The sequence below is a fragment of the Geospiza fortis genome, unplaced genomic scaffold (genome assembly GCF_000277835.1).
Source record: "Geospiza fortis unplaced genomic scaffold, GeoFor_1.0 scaffold1215, whole genome shotgun sequence".
Taxonomy (NCBI): domain Eukaryota; kingdom Metazoa; phylum Chordata; class Aves; order Passeriformes; family Thraupidae; genus Geospiza; species Geospiza fortis.
Window position 1 is genome coordinate 25,390 of NW_005054724.1, and position 14,176 is coordinate 39,565.

At 55.0% G+C, this 14,176-nt stretch overlaps 2 protein-coding genes across 2 annotated transcripts in view; both read left to right on the plus strand.

Moving 5' to 3' along the window:
* Nucleotides 1-14,102, plus strand: part of ELP6 (elongator acetyltransferase complex subunit 6) — a 25,272-nt gene extending 11,170 nt beyond the window's left edge. Inside the window, exons 2-7 of the mRNA XM_031065273.1 lie at nucleotides 3,579-3,657; nucleotides 4,860-4,930; nucleotides 10,107-10,234; nucleotides 11,034-11,226; nucleotides 12,639-12,785; nucleotides 13,297-14,102. Coding sequence (XP_030921133.1) covers nucleotides 3,579-3,657; nucleotides 4,860-4,930; nucleotides 10,107-10,234; nucleotides 11,034-11,226; nucleotides 12,639-12,785; nucleotides 13,297-13,425 — 747 coding nt within the window. The 3' untranslated portion in view covers nucleotides 13,426-14,102. The remainder of the gene's footprint in view (nucleotides 1-3,578; nucleotides 3,658-4,859; nucleotides 4,931-10,106; nucleotides 10,235-11,033; nucleotides 11,227-12,638; nucleotides 12,786-13,296) is intronic.
* Nucleotides 13,589-14,176, plus strand: part of SCAP (SREBF chaperone) — a 59,500-nt gene continuing 58,912 nt past the window's right edge. The window contains exon 1 of the mRNA XM_031065270.1: nucleotides 13,589-13,657. Within this exon, the coding sequence (XP_030921130.1) occupies nucleotides 13,642-13,657 (16 nt within the window). The 5' untranslated portion in view covers nucleotides 13,589-13,641. The remainder of the gene's footprint in view (nucleotides 13,658-14,176) is intronic.

A 14,176-nucleotide genomic window follows, 5' to 3' on the forward strand; every position in this document is an offset into this window, starting at 1 on the left:
TCGCCGTGCCGGGCTCCCTGCCGCCCCTCACGGCTCCGGCTCCGACTGAGCAGCGGCCGAGCTCTGCTCCTGCGGTGTGTCCGTGCTCCCGTGCGGGGAATAAACACAGAACTGGGCGTTAAACCCGCTGGCGGACACTGCTCCGGACCGGGGAGCTGTTCTAGAGATACTTGTCATTTAGGGCACTAAATTAATTAATGTAGCTTTTCCAGGGAGGTTTTGTGTTAATGAAGTCACGCAGGACCTAAACAGCCTCGCTGTCTGTGAGAGCTGTGCAGGTGAAATGTCAGTCATGGAACCCCAGAGTGGTTTGGGCTGGAAGGAGCCTCAGAGCTCATCCGGTCCTGCCTCCTGTCCTGTGCAGGGACATTTTCCTCCATCCCAGGCTGCTCCAAGCCCTGTCCAGCCTGGCCTGGGACATTGCCAGGGATCCAGGGGCAGCCACAGTTGCTCTGGGGGTTCTATTCTAGGGCCTTGCCACCCTGACAAGAGCAATTCCCAATCTCCCACCCAGCCCTGCCCTCTGGCAGTGGGAGCCATTCCCTGGGTCCTGTCCCTCCATCCCTTGTCCCCAGTCCCTCTCCAGCTCTCCTGGAGCCCCTCCAGGCCCTGCCAGGGGCTCTGAGCTCTCCCTGGAGCTTCTCCTCTCCAGGGGAACATTCCCAGCACTCCCAGCCTGGCTCCAGCCCTGGAGCATCTCATCTGTTTTCTGTCCATCTGTCCATCCATCCCCCAGCCTTTGCTGATTCTGGGGATTGTCCTGACCCAGGTGCAACGCCTTGCACTTGGCCTTGTTGAACCTCATGAGGTTCCCATGGACTCACTCCATCAACATCTCCAGGTCCCTCTGGGTGCCCCATCTCTTCCCTCTGCCGTGTGACCACACCACCAGCTCGGTGTCATCAGTAATTATTAATAAATTTTCTGTGTGCTGCACGTTACTCCATGTTTTTCTTGATAGTTATGAGCTTCTATAACAAAAGCAAATTGGGGTGACAATTTATTTTATAAGTCTGAGTTTCCCCCTTTGTCTCCAGTTTCCCCCCTTGCTGTACTACCAGCTTGTGATGAGAATAGGGGAGGTTTCTCCTTGATCTGGAAGGTGTTTCTGAGGTCATTCCTTGTCAGGCTGGCTGGCGTGGGGCAGTGCTGGTCTGATGGGGAATCAGTACTGAGGGGAATTTGGGATGGTGCCCTTGAAGCTCATAGCAGATCTGGGGAGGTGTTAGTAAAGGATAGTCTGAGTGTGCAAAGTCCCAAAGCCCTGTGGTGCCTGTGGGTTGGTGTTGGGTTTTTAATGCATGTGAAACACTAAGGGAGAAGTGCTTGGTGGAGTTTGTGCTCTGTGCTGTGGGGAGGACACTTTGGTGGTGGAGCTGTGGGATGAGCGGGAATGAGGGCATCCACCAGCTTGGTTCTGAGGCAAGGAGCTCACCTTGACGTGAGCAGGAAATTCCACAGAGCAAAACTCCAAGATTTGGCCTCAAGATCCTGGGTTTGGACTTGGCAGCCAGAGCAGGAGCCGAGCAAGGCTTTGTCTGTGTGAGGAATTCCTTGGGTTGAGTTGGGCGTTCCCATCCATCACAGGCTGTGGGTTCTGCTCTGTCCGGGTGTCACACCAGGGTGGCTGCCTGCCCAGGGAGCGGTGTTCCCTGGAGTGGGGAATGACCTCCTGCAATGCTCCCGATACTAAATCTGGGGGTAAATGATGAGTAGTGCGTGTGCAGGTCCCCCTCAGTGTTCCCTGTGCCGAGCCAGTCCCTGCAGTGTGCTGGGATACCCAGCCGGGCCCGAGTCCCGCTGTGTGACAGTGTCAGCCCTCTGCTGGCCTGGCCTTCCCTGCGCTACCATCCCCATTTCCGCAGCTCCACAGCTGGGCCCTGCCACTTCCCGAGCTGACAGGAGCTGTCCCCGCGGGGCTGCAGGGTGCAGGGAGCTGCTGCCGGTGTGGCTGTGCCTGTGGGTGTGCCTGCTGTGTCACCCTGGGCTTGTGACACCCGCTGTGCCCCGCCGAGGCATTCTGCAGTCCCTGACAAGTAGCTGCAGCCTCTCCCTCATAGCCTGCAGGTGTTGAGAGCGTGAGGGCAGAGCATGGGCAGAAGGGGCTGGGGTCCATGGGGAAGGTGCTACAGGAAGGCTTTGCCTTTGGAATGGTGCTGTGTGCTCAGAGTGACAAACCCCACGGTGCCAGTGCAGCCTTAGGAGCCAGCTGGTGCTGGCACGGAGGGCACGCAGGGAGCGCTCAGCCTGCTCTTCCCGGGGCTCTGGTGGGGGACAGGGGAGCAGGAGGGGTTGGAGTTGCAGAAGATAAACCCTGAATGTCTGGGTTTGTGCTCTTTGAGCACAGGTCTCCTCCATGGAGGGCATGTCTTGGGGCGGTGTCCCTGTCACTGCAGTGTGTTATGCCATTGAGGCAAAACCCTTTCTGGGGGGAAGAGCTCTCACTCTGGCTGAGGGAGATCAGCTTCCCTGCCCTGGCCTCTGCTCTGCATTCCCTGCAGTCATGTTCAATGTTTGCTGTTCCAGTCACTCCGCTTTAGGCTTTAGGCACCGGGGGAGTTTGTTCTGATGGATGGCTGGGGAATTGCCTGTGTGGAGATGGCTCATTGCTGTGAAAGGCTTCTTCTGTTCCTGGGAGAAGAAAAACCTCCCACTTTGATAAGTTCTTTGTGTTTCCAAGCAGCTCATCTATGATTTGTATTGATTAAAGAAACATCCTGCCTATGATTTTAATGGAAGCAAACACCTTGATGAGGCCGGGGCTGATAATGAGTGTGCACTAATGAACAGAATTAATTTCCTGCCTGATCAAAACAGGGTTTATACCTTATGCTGAGAGCTTTGCTGCACTACAGAATTTTGTTGACAAGGTTTTCTACCCTGAAGGTGGCACGTGGAAGTAAACCTGGAAGGGAGGACAGGGAGGGCTGTTTGAGCACAGGACGATCAGCAGCTCCAGGGGGGCTGACACTTGAAACACTGGCAATGCTGGCTGTGGCACAGGGAGAATGGGCTGGGAATGCAGTGAGTGAGTGGCTGTTGTTTCCCTGCCAGTGGGAGAAGAAAGATGCCAGTGAATTGGGGGAGAGGGGCACAAGGCTGGGAGGTGGAAACTGCCCAGAACCCCCTGGGTGGTGTCCAGCACCAGAGGCTCTGGCTGTGGCGGCACTGGGAGCACCGTGCTGCACATCCAGGGGAGAGGGTGGCACCTGCAGGGCACAGACCTGGGGGTCCAGCTGGGCTCACAGTTGAGCACAAGGGTTTTTAGCTGGGACATACGGGGACATGGTTCAGTGGTGAGCTTGGCAGGGCTAAGGGTTGAGCTGGGTTCATGGTTGGGCTTGGTGGGCTCAGAGGGCTTTTCCACCCTTAGTGATGCTGTGGTTCAGATGCCTCCCCATGGGCTGTGTCAGAGGAAGTGCTGGCTTCCCTTTGTAAACAGGCAGCTGGAGCTCTGCTTGTCCACTTCTTCCTCTGAGTAGCACCTGCAGAATTCCTGCAGCTTGGACCAACATCTTGTCTACTAAGAGCAGTTTGTGCCTTCACCTTACTCTGTTATTTTGCTGCTTCTTTTCCAGGGTAAATTCACCCTGCTGCGAGACACCCGGACAGATGGCAGCTTCCTGGTGCACCACTTCCTCTCCTTCTACCTCAGAGGTGGGTCAGCAGCAGCAGCAGTCTCTGAGGCAGGCACACCCCAGAGGTTTCCTCAGGATTGCTCCATGAGCAGAGGGCAGATCTGCAGAGTGTGATTATCCTCAGATAAACCCAGAGTTTGGGGTTGGGATTTATGGGTCCTAGTCCTGACTTGTTCTTGGGACTCCTCTGTATCCTTGGGTACATCCCATAATTCTGCACCTTGTTTCATCATGGATTGTGGCAATGGTTGTAAATCTCACAGGCTCTGACAGGGAGATGTTCACTGCAATTCCCTCACTGCTTCCATTTTTATGATATAATTACACATATCAGGACCAATTAACAACAGATAAGCTCAGAGTGAGTCAAGAAACAAACAGAGCCTGGCAAGGTGTCTAATTACTTTTGTGGGAGCAGTTTCCCCTGTGAGTAACCTCCTGGCCCCTGCAGAGCAGGCACTGGACTCAGGGACTCCTCCAACTGTAAATGATTCAGAGACCTGCCAGGCACTGCCTCAGGCTCTGCTGATGTCCTGCCCCACAGCGGTGCCCTGGGCATTGGTGCTGCCCCACAGCAGTGCCCTGGGAATTGGTGTGCTGGCTGTCACCTGCCCCCCTCCAGCCCAGGACCTGTTTGCAGCACCCCCATGTTGTCCTCTTGGTGCCCAAAACCTTTGGGAGATCTGAAGGTTCATCTGGGGCCATTGACTTGTTCGACTTGAAATCCACGTCCAACAAACATGGTTATGTTCATAGCCAAACTGTGTTCCAAAATCACTTTTTATTTAGGTGTCTGACACAATGCCCAGTTCTCTGTTTTTCCAGTCAAGGTCACTTGCCCTGTGAGAGCCAAAATGGGAATTTTTGTCATGTCTGTGGTTTCAGTAGTTCAGTGTCACAGCTGGCCCTTGGCCTTCTTACTGTCACACCATCAAACAGGGTCAGGAGGTCCCAGGCTGGCCTGGCACGAGGCAGAAAATGGGCCTTACACTTTTTAAAGTCATCTTTTTCCTTCTTTTCCTCTCTTTTTAAACCAACATTTTCACTAATGCAGATATCCTCTAGAAGGGTGAAAACTGAAAGCAAAGTAGAGTTTGTCTAGACCTGCATCACTTGAAGGTCCTTCCAGACAGATCTGTGGCCTGGCTGCTGTGATTTATGAGCTTTGATAATGTCAGCTGCACAGTGGAACTTCTAATGTGTGCTTTTGTGCCTCCCCAGCTGGCTGCAAGGTTTGCTTTGTGGCCCTGCTCCAGTCCTTCAGCCACTACAGCATCGTGGCACAGAAGCTGGTGAGTCTCTTGGCATGGGTTCATTACTATGGGTCCAGGTAGTTTCTCTTGGGTGGGAAGGAATAGGAATGGGGAGCAGGAACTGTGTGTGAGCAAATGTTTCCATGTCTTGATGGGGACAGTCAGGATTGGTGCTCCTGTGGTAAAGAGCACTTTGGGGCAAAGACCTGGCTGTGAGGTGCCCCATGGGCTGTGCCCTGCCAAGGGCTGGACAGCTGCTTGCTTTGTGCTTGGAAGTGTTTGCTGGGGATCAGTGCTCCCCAGAACAGGCACAGACTGGTAGATGGAGGTTCCTTAATCCCCTGGAGAGGAAAATGCTGTGGTGTCAGTGTTCCCAGGACCCCTGCACCCCTGCAGGGGCTCCTGAGGTGACTTTGTGCCCTGTCCTCTGGTTCCTGTTGGGATGGAGGGTTGAGTCACAAGGACACCTGTGTGTCTGGCTTGGGCTGAGCCATCCCTCTGAGCCCTGTGAGGAGCCACAGGTAAGTTCCTAGGGATTTCCTTCCCATGCTGAGTTGGACAAGGATTATGTGTACTCTGAAATGAGGAAACAGAGACAAAGCAGGCAGGGTAATTCTGCATGTCAGCATATTGTCTGAGCTCCAAACTGCTTCACTCAGCTCTTTGTACAACACTGCAAGGTGAAATGCTCCAGGTGGGAAGTGCAGGTGACCTTCCAGGGCTGAAGGGATGAGGGCTTGCACTGCTCCTCCCTCTGGTTCTGCTGTGAATCCCAGCAGCACTGCTGCTCATCCAGACTCCCAGGTGCTGGGGAACCAGGTACTGTATTCCCCACTGTAAACATGGTGCTGCTAAACGCCTGTATTTTATGTACTGCTCAGGTTTTACCTTTTGAAAGGAGATCAGCGGCCCGGGGTGCACAACAAACACGGTGTTCCCCCACGGAGCTGTAACTCAAGGTGTGATTCCCCTGGCTGAACAAAACACCCCCCTCGAGCACAGAGCTGTCCTGGCCTTCGTGGTGCAGAGAGGAGGAAATCGTGGAGGGAACTTGCTGAGTGGGGCAGGAAATGGGGCACAGGAGCCGCTGTGGGGAGGAAATCCAGCAGTTAAATACGGGATCCCTGCCTGCTCCTGAAGTCAGGGTGTTTCCTAATGCCGAGATTTCCCGGTGTACACTTAATGGGAGCTGCTGACATCTCCCTGGCTGGCAGGCTGAGGAGGGAGAGAACAGGAGGATTAGCTGGAGCACACGTGCGATGCAAATGGGGGCGATTTGCTGTCTGATAGTCGAACAAAAGGTGGCTGCCACAAAGGAGGTGATAAGCACAGCTCAGAGAGGCGCTGAGCTGCTTTCAGCTCTGAGTCACTCCTGCCTTGCGGCTTCATAGGTGCCCCTGTGGTCCTTGCTGTGAATTCCTCCCAAGCTCTGAGGAGCTGGAGGTCGCAGCATCCGTTATTTATATCCAAGTTTCCATCACATCTTCTCTTTGCTTTAATCCTTCTTTGCGCAGATGAACATGTCAGGCTCAGAAAAGGTGGTTCTCGGCAGGGTAGTTTCACTCTTAAATTTGGTTGAGAGCTGGCTGCTGTAGATCTTTACTGGAGAGCAGTAATAGTGTGGCCACAGGCCCAGGGCAGTGCCCATCCCCTGTGCTGGCACTGCTGAGGCACCTCCAGTCCTGGGGGCAGATTTGTGATCCCCGGGTACAGGAACAGTGTGTCCAGGGAATGGAGATGGGGAAGGGGCTGGAGCCCCAGGAGAGGCTGAGGGAGCTGGGAAGGGGCTCAGCCTGGAGCAAAGGAGGCTCAGGGGGGCCTTGTGGCTCTGCACAGCTCCTGCCAGGAGGGCACAGCCGGGGAGGTTGGGCTCTGCTCCCAGGGAGCAGGGACCTCAAGGGTTGCCAGGGGAGGTTCAGGTTGGATATTGGGAAAATTCCTTCCCTAGAAGGGTGATCTGGCCCTGGCCCAGCTGCCCAGGGCCATGGTGGAGTCCCCATTGGTGAAGGGATTTGAAAACCCTGTGGATGTTGCATTTGGGGACTTGGGTTGGTGGTGGCCTTGGCAGTGCTGAGGGAATGGCTGGGCTGGATGGGTTCAGGGGACTTTTCCAGCCTCAGTGATTCTGTGACTGTGATTATGCCCTTAGGAGAGCCTGCGCTTGGAAGAGCTTCAGAACTGAACCGTGCCCCAGTTTCTGTTGGGAGCAGGGTAGTCCCAGCCCCAGCGGGAGGCTCCTGGAGCCAGGGTGGATTGTACAGTGACACTTGTAGCGCCACTTGTGTGTGGTGGTAAAGTGAATATTTATACACAGCTGAAGTGATGCTTCCAGGGACTTGCTGCTTTCCCAGATTGCCAGGTGTTACAAGTCCCAAGCCACTTCCTTATGTGTTAGCTAAGTGCAGGGATGATGTTTGCTTGCAAGAAAAAACTTCCCTGGCTTTTTTTGTGCCTGTGGCCTCTTTCCCTGAGGACCCATACTTCATTTTAAGGCACTGGCAGTGTTATTGGCCCTGACCTTGCAGAGGACACACAGGGCTATATCAGGACAAACAGCAGCAGGGCACCCTGCCAGGTTGGTGTTCCCACCCTCACTTGTACAAAGTTTGTTTCGTTTTACAGGAAAACCAGATTTGTCCCCATTTGATGGTCATCTCCTGTCCCCTGCTCTGAGCTCACAGCTTGGAGGACATGGTGTGGCCTGATCACTGATGGCCCCACTTTGTCCCACAGCTGTGTTTGCTGATGAGCTCATTCCCCCTGCTTTGCACACTCCATTCCTTCTGTCCCTCAGACATTTCCCTTTCCCGTGTGGAATGGCCAGTGGTGAGCAGCAGCTCTGCTCTGAGGGGCTGTCACTGCTGGCAGCCCGGGGACACCAGGCTCCAGCAGCTCCCCACAGGGACAGGAGAGCTGAGCTGCTGCTGCAGGAGCATTCCTGGCCTGGGTCGATGGCTGGCAGCGTGCCAGAGATAATGTCCTGTGCTCCAGGGTAATGGAGTGGGATGCTGGCTCACAGGGAAAGCTTTCAGGCTGTCTGGGTGCTGGGCACTGCCCTGGCTCTGCTCTGGGGATATCAGTCCTGGCTGTGCACTCAGGAAGGTGCCACTGGCCATTTTGAGCACTTATCCCACTTTCACAAGCTGTCTGATGCTTCCCGTGCTGCTTCCAGAGGTCACACTGGGTGGGCTGCCAGCAGGGGACAGGCAGAGGTTTGCTGTGGCAGGTGACTGCAGTGGGTGAGTTCTCTGGAACCTGTTCCTCTGCTGGAAAATGAAGCTGGACTTGCTGGGTCCATGGCATGGCACTGAGGGGGCTGAATTCTTGGTCTGGCACACAGGCACCCTGTCCCTGGCTGCTGTGGCCGTTCTCTGTCACCCAGGCAGGCCCTGGTGTCACAGCACTGAGTTCCCTTCTGAAGTGGGGGACACTTTTCTTGCAGATCTGAGGTACAGAGACTTTGTGTGTGCAGGAAGAAATGGCTGAAGCAAAGGTAAAATCAGTTGCTGAATTATTGATATTAATAGTGAATTCAGTCACAGCCTTTCAGCAGGTTCCCAGTCTATGGGCTGCAGAAATCCCTGAGGGAATGAGGTATGTGAGGCTGCTGTGCAGCCCAGTCCTTCCTTATGGCATGGCAGGTATTTATTTGCTGGCTGTTCCCTGCTCCTCACCTGCCACATAAAGGTGCTTCTGTCCTTGCCTAGGAAGTTTTCCATCGTGTGTGCTCAGGATTGCCCAATAATGCTGCTATTTCTGAAGCTGTTACTGAGGGGTAGTGCCCAAAAAAATCTATTCCTTGATAGGGGGACTCTGAAGAGGGAGTGAGCATTCAGGCATATGTTCCTTCCCAGCTGAGTAGAAGGAAAATAGAGGAAGAGTTCTAAGGCAGCAGGATTCCCAGGATCGGGAGTCCAAGCAGCTTCCATTTAAAGCAGGGAGCAGATGCCAGCAGATGGAGTTCAGTCAGGCCTTAGATTATTCTTAATATCCATGTTACAAAGTTATAGTGCTGCAAAATTGAGCCTGGGAAGATAATCATGGAATGGTTTGGGTTGGAAGACACCTGAAAAGGTCACCTAGTCAAATCCTCCAGGAAATAATTGTACTGCACATGGTCATGGAATCATTGAGGTTGGAAAGCCCTCAAGGATCATTGTGTCCGCCTGTCCCCCGGCACTGCCAGGGCTTCCTCTAACCCAAGTGCCACATCCACAGGGCTTTTAAATCCCCCCAGGGATGGTGACTCCTCCACTGCTCTGGGCAGCCACTTCCAGTGCCTGACCACCCTTTTTGAGAATAAACTGTGGAGAGTGAGAAGGTCCCCTCAGAGCCTCCTCTTGTCCAGGCTGAACCCCCAGATCCTTCAGCCCTTGACAGGCCTTGGAGCAGCCTAGTCCAGTGGAAGGTGTCCCTGCAGGGGGATGGAACTGGATGACCTTTAAACATCCCTCCAACCCAAACCTTTCTAGAATTGTGTGATCTCCAGCTGAGCCTTCTCCATGTCTGCTGCAGCTGTGGATGTCTCCGTTGGAGCTGGCAGTTCCCAGCACGTGGCTCTCCATTGGCCTCACCACCAGGCAGGGCTGTGAGCCAGCTGAGCTTGAGTCTGAGCTGCAGCCCCAGGCGTTTGTCGTGGTCCTCCTCCTCCTGCTGGTGGAGCCAGGGCTGCTTCCCGTGGGATTCCTGGCTGTGGGAGCCCTGGCTGTGAGAGCCCTGGCTGCTCTCTCCAGGTGTTGTGCAATGTGGGGATGCCAAGCCCACGGCGCTCTCCAGATCCAGGCCGTGCCAGGCTCAGCTGCGTGGGCTGTGCCAGGAGCCCTTATTGCCACAGATCTGGAGATAGTGACAAACAAAAGCTTTCACCTCCCAGGGAGGGAGGTGAAGGGATTGCTCACAGCAGGCCCTTGGAGAAGCCTGGCCCATTCTCTCCCTGCCTCTGCACACCAAGCTGGCTTTGCAGAAGGAATTCCAGGTTTGAGCCCAGATCACAGTGTGTTTTTGTTATATTCTGTCAAAGTACAGAAGAGTGAATATGCCACCAGTGGCTGTAACAGAAGTGCCCATTTCATCCCTGAAGCACTGACTTTATCAGCACATTTAGATAAGATTTGATTCAAACAAGAATGAAAATTTGGCTGTCGACCCATGTGGTTCTGTGTGCACCATTTTCCGTAAGCGTTCCCTCTGAAACCCAAAGTTTTCCTCTCTGCAGGGAGTCAGTCTGGCAGCTGCCAAGGAGCGGGGACAGCTTGTCTTCCTGGAGGGCCTCAAGTCCTGCCTTGACCTCCTGTTTGGGGAGGAGGAGCAGCCAGGACAGCCCAGTCCTCTGCAGTTTCTGAGGTGAGCCTGAGCATGGAGTGTTCCCCCTCACATCTGCTGCCACCAAGGGCACCACCCAAGGTCCAGGACCGGCTCCTGCTGCCCTTTGTGCTCTCCTCCAAGGCCCAAGGACTCAGCTGGACACCAAGGGAAGGGAAACATCAGCATTGTGCACATCCCTCTAAGTGTCCTGGCCTGTCCCTCGCTGCTGCTCATGGGGGATTCTGTCCTCCTTTCCAGAATTTTAGGGGAACTTCCACCCCCAGCCTCATTGCCAAGCATGTCACAGGTCTAGAACAACATTTATTTCAGCACTCCACAGGTTTGTGTGAAATGAAACCCCAGCCAAGTGGTTTTATTCCCTTCTTTCATTATTTTGAGTTTTATTCTTATCCAAGGGAGCAGTGCTGCTTTATCCATGCTGGCTTTTGGGTTTATTCCCATGTCATTTTCTCCCTGTTCCCTGGGAAGCTCAGCAGAGGCCAGACACTTCCCCAGCAGTGTCCCAGGCCATGTTGGACTGAGCTTGGAGCAGCCTGGGATAGTGGAAGGTGTCTGTGCCATGGCAGAGAGGTGGCACTGGATGGGCTTTGAGTTTCCTTCCCACCCCAACCATTCCACGACCCCTGGAGCAGGGCAGGAGGGTTTCACTACACACAGGCATGAAGGAGGAGCAGGGGCTGAAGGGCAGTGGGGAGCTGGCTGTCACAGCAGTGGGGACAGCAGGGAGGGGACAGGCAGGCGATCCCCACTGTGGGTCAGTGGGGGAGGAGGGGGACACGCGGTGCCAAGCCCCTGACACGTCCCTCATGTCTTGCAGCGGGAGCAGCTGTGACCTGCGAGCCCTGTTTGAGTTTGTCCGCGTGTCCCTGAGTGCCACTGCTGGTGATTCCTGGAAGGGCCCCGTGCTGCTGGTGGATGACCTCAGTGTCCTGCTGAGCCTGGGGGCTGCCCCGGTGGCCGTGCTGGACTTCATCCACTACTGCCGTGTGTGTGTGTGCTGCCAGCTGAAGGTACTGCTGCCCTGGGCTCTGCCTGTGCACAGCCTCCAGAGCAAAGCCTGGCTTTGTCTGCTCTTTCCTTCTGACCATAGTGAGGTTTCTGAAAGGCTGTGGCTGTCCAAGGAGTTCAGGTCATTGCTCTGGAGCCACTCTTGGGAGTTGTGTGGGTCCCTGAGTACCTGTGCAGGCTCCTGTTCAGCTGGATTCCTGTGAGATGCTGCCCAGAGAAGGGTGCTGTGTGTCTCTGATGTACGAACAGGGATTTGAGATGTAAAATGGTGGTTTTTGGAGCTCCTGGCTCTCCAGAGATCCTGACTCACACCCCTGCGTGGGAGGGCAGGGGTGGAAACGAGTCTGTGAGGGGCTGGTGAGTCTCACAGGGGACAGAAATGAAGGGTCCCTTCGGGGGCACACCAGCCCCTACTCCCACCACCCTCCAGTGTGGCTGGTCCCCAAGGTGGGATGATGATCTACAGAGATGTGGGGACTCCTGAGAGCACCACAGCCAGGAGTGCTCACAGTCACATCCAAGCTGTGCCATCACAGGCAGCGTCCCCTCCCTGGGCACTTCCCTGCAGGAGTGAAGAATGAGCCTATGGTGCTGGGTGCTGTCACCCTGCACTTCACACAGTACATGGTGTTGGGCTGTATGTGCTGACAGGGATGAGCTGCTTGCAGAGAGTATTTACCTCCAAAGAGCTAAAAAAGATGATCAACCACGCTAACACTTTGCTATTTCTGTCTGAGGTGTTCTGAAGCCTTAAAGTACATTTTAATTGATTGAGAATTCATGTTATTTTAAGTCACTGGTGACTTGCATGGCTGAGGCAGAGTCTCTTGGGGTGGCTGTTAATAGAGTCGGTGTGTTGGGGAGGTGTTTGCTCCCTGTCAGAGCTGTGAGGGTGTGAGCATTGCTGCAGCCCTTTGGCCACCTCTTTATTTACCTGCTCTGAATTCAGTCAGTGCCATCTGCTCAGCCTGACAGACTGGTTCAGCCACTGTCTCCTCTCAGAGGCTGGAGGTATTTTTAGATTGCATGTTACATATATGTGTGTGTGTACACAATGTACAGTGAGCTCTTCAGTGTTTGTATGTCACAGAATGGCCTGTCTTGGAAGGGACCATAAAGATCATGTGTGCTGTGGGCAGGGACACCTCTGGTTTGGGCCCAGAGCTGGAGGCAGCTCTGCAGGGGGGTCTCACCTGGGTGGGGCAGAGGGGCAGAATCCCCCCTCATCTGCTGCCCTCACTGGGGATCAGCCAGGGTATGGGGGGATTCTGGCTGGGAATTTCCCAGTGGAATTCAGACCAAGCTGGAGCTTAGATGGGATGTTTGTGAAAGCTCCTGTTGCCACCCTCCCATCCTTCCCCCAAAGGATTAGGCCCAGCCAGGGGCTCATCCGTGCCTGCTGCTCCCGTTGCAGGGGAACATCGTGGTGCTGGTTCACAGCAACGAGGATTCAGAGGATGAGGAGAATGAACTGGTTGTGAACTCCCTGTGCCATCACAGCGACCTCATCCTGTGGGCACAGGGGCTGGCCACCGGCTTCTGCAAGGATGTTCACGGGCAGGTGAGGCACAGCAGCATGGACAGCTGGCACGTGTCCCTGTCACCTACAGCACCGCAGGCCCCGGGGTTCTGGGAGACAGCCCAGGCTGCAGTGTGGTTAAGGGTAATCCTGTGGGCACCAGGATCTGCTGGAGCACCCAGCTGTCACTGCTTCTGCAGGGATATTCAGGGACATCCTGCCACCTGGGACTCCCCACCTCTGGAAGCTTTCCAGGGTTTCTACAGCAGCTGCAGCGCAGGCTTCTCCCAGCCCGGGGTGAGGGAAAACTCCTGGGAAGTTTCCCCTAATGATGTGTCTGAGCCTGGCCTGTGGTGATCTCTGCAGGGCTAGGAGCATGCTGACACTTGTGTGATCCCTCATCAGGGCCTGCCACCAAAGGCACAGGGACAGGCAGCTGCTGATGGATTATTTGTCAGTGACTCCCCTTCCCTGCAGGCCAGCCAGAGGCACTGGGGGCAAGGCTGCTCTGGGCAGCCAAAGGGACAATGTTCCTATTCCTTTCCCTTTGCAGATTAAAATAATCAAGAGATTGTCCTTGCGGCAGGCGGCGGAGCAGGATCTGGTCCAGATCTACCAGTACAAGATCCAGGACAGGAACGTCACCTTCTTTGCACCGGGGCTGTCGGCTGCAGTCCTGTGACACTGCAGAGCCTGGAGTGACAGTCCCTGCCTCTGTAGAAGCACCACCAGCACCCCTCGGGAGCAGCACAGCAAACTGACCCACGAGGGAAGCTCAGACACACCTGGAAGTGGTGCCAACGTGGGAGCAGCCTGCCTGGGGCCTGCTGCGTCCCTTTGTCCTCCCACCCCGTTCCCAACACACTCAGGCCAAGAAAGGGAGCAAGAACTTGCAAGAATGGCCCTTGGAGCATGTAAATACAGGCAGGGGGTGCCCTGCGGGCTGAGTGTGCCTTGCCTCACCTCTTCCGGTGCCAGGCACTGCACGGAGGGAGCTGGAGCTGGCACGGGAGGGGATGACACACAGCGGGTGGAGCAGGGATGGTCCAGGAGCCTGGCGCAATCCTCCCCTTGCTCCCAGCTCTGGCTGGCAGAGGTTTGGCCATCTCCCAACTTCCCTGCACTTGGTAAATCCACAGCTCCGTGTGCAGCCCTCACCTGGCTGTGCTGAGACCTGGCACTGCCATGCTTTATCAAACCCTGCGGCTTCCCAAGCTCAGCCTGGGCTTTGTGGTTGGATAAACCCCTCTGCGAGCCTGTGTCAGCCACTGCTTCCTCATCCCAAACCCTGACTAGCAGTTACATGACCTGCCTGTGCTGAGGCAGGGTTTTTTTATTAATAATCCATAATTTCAGTGAGATAAGGGTACAGTGATTAAGTAACCGCAGATGTCTGGCTGGGAACTGCTCCCCAGCTGCTCCCTGGCAGGGAG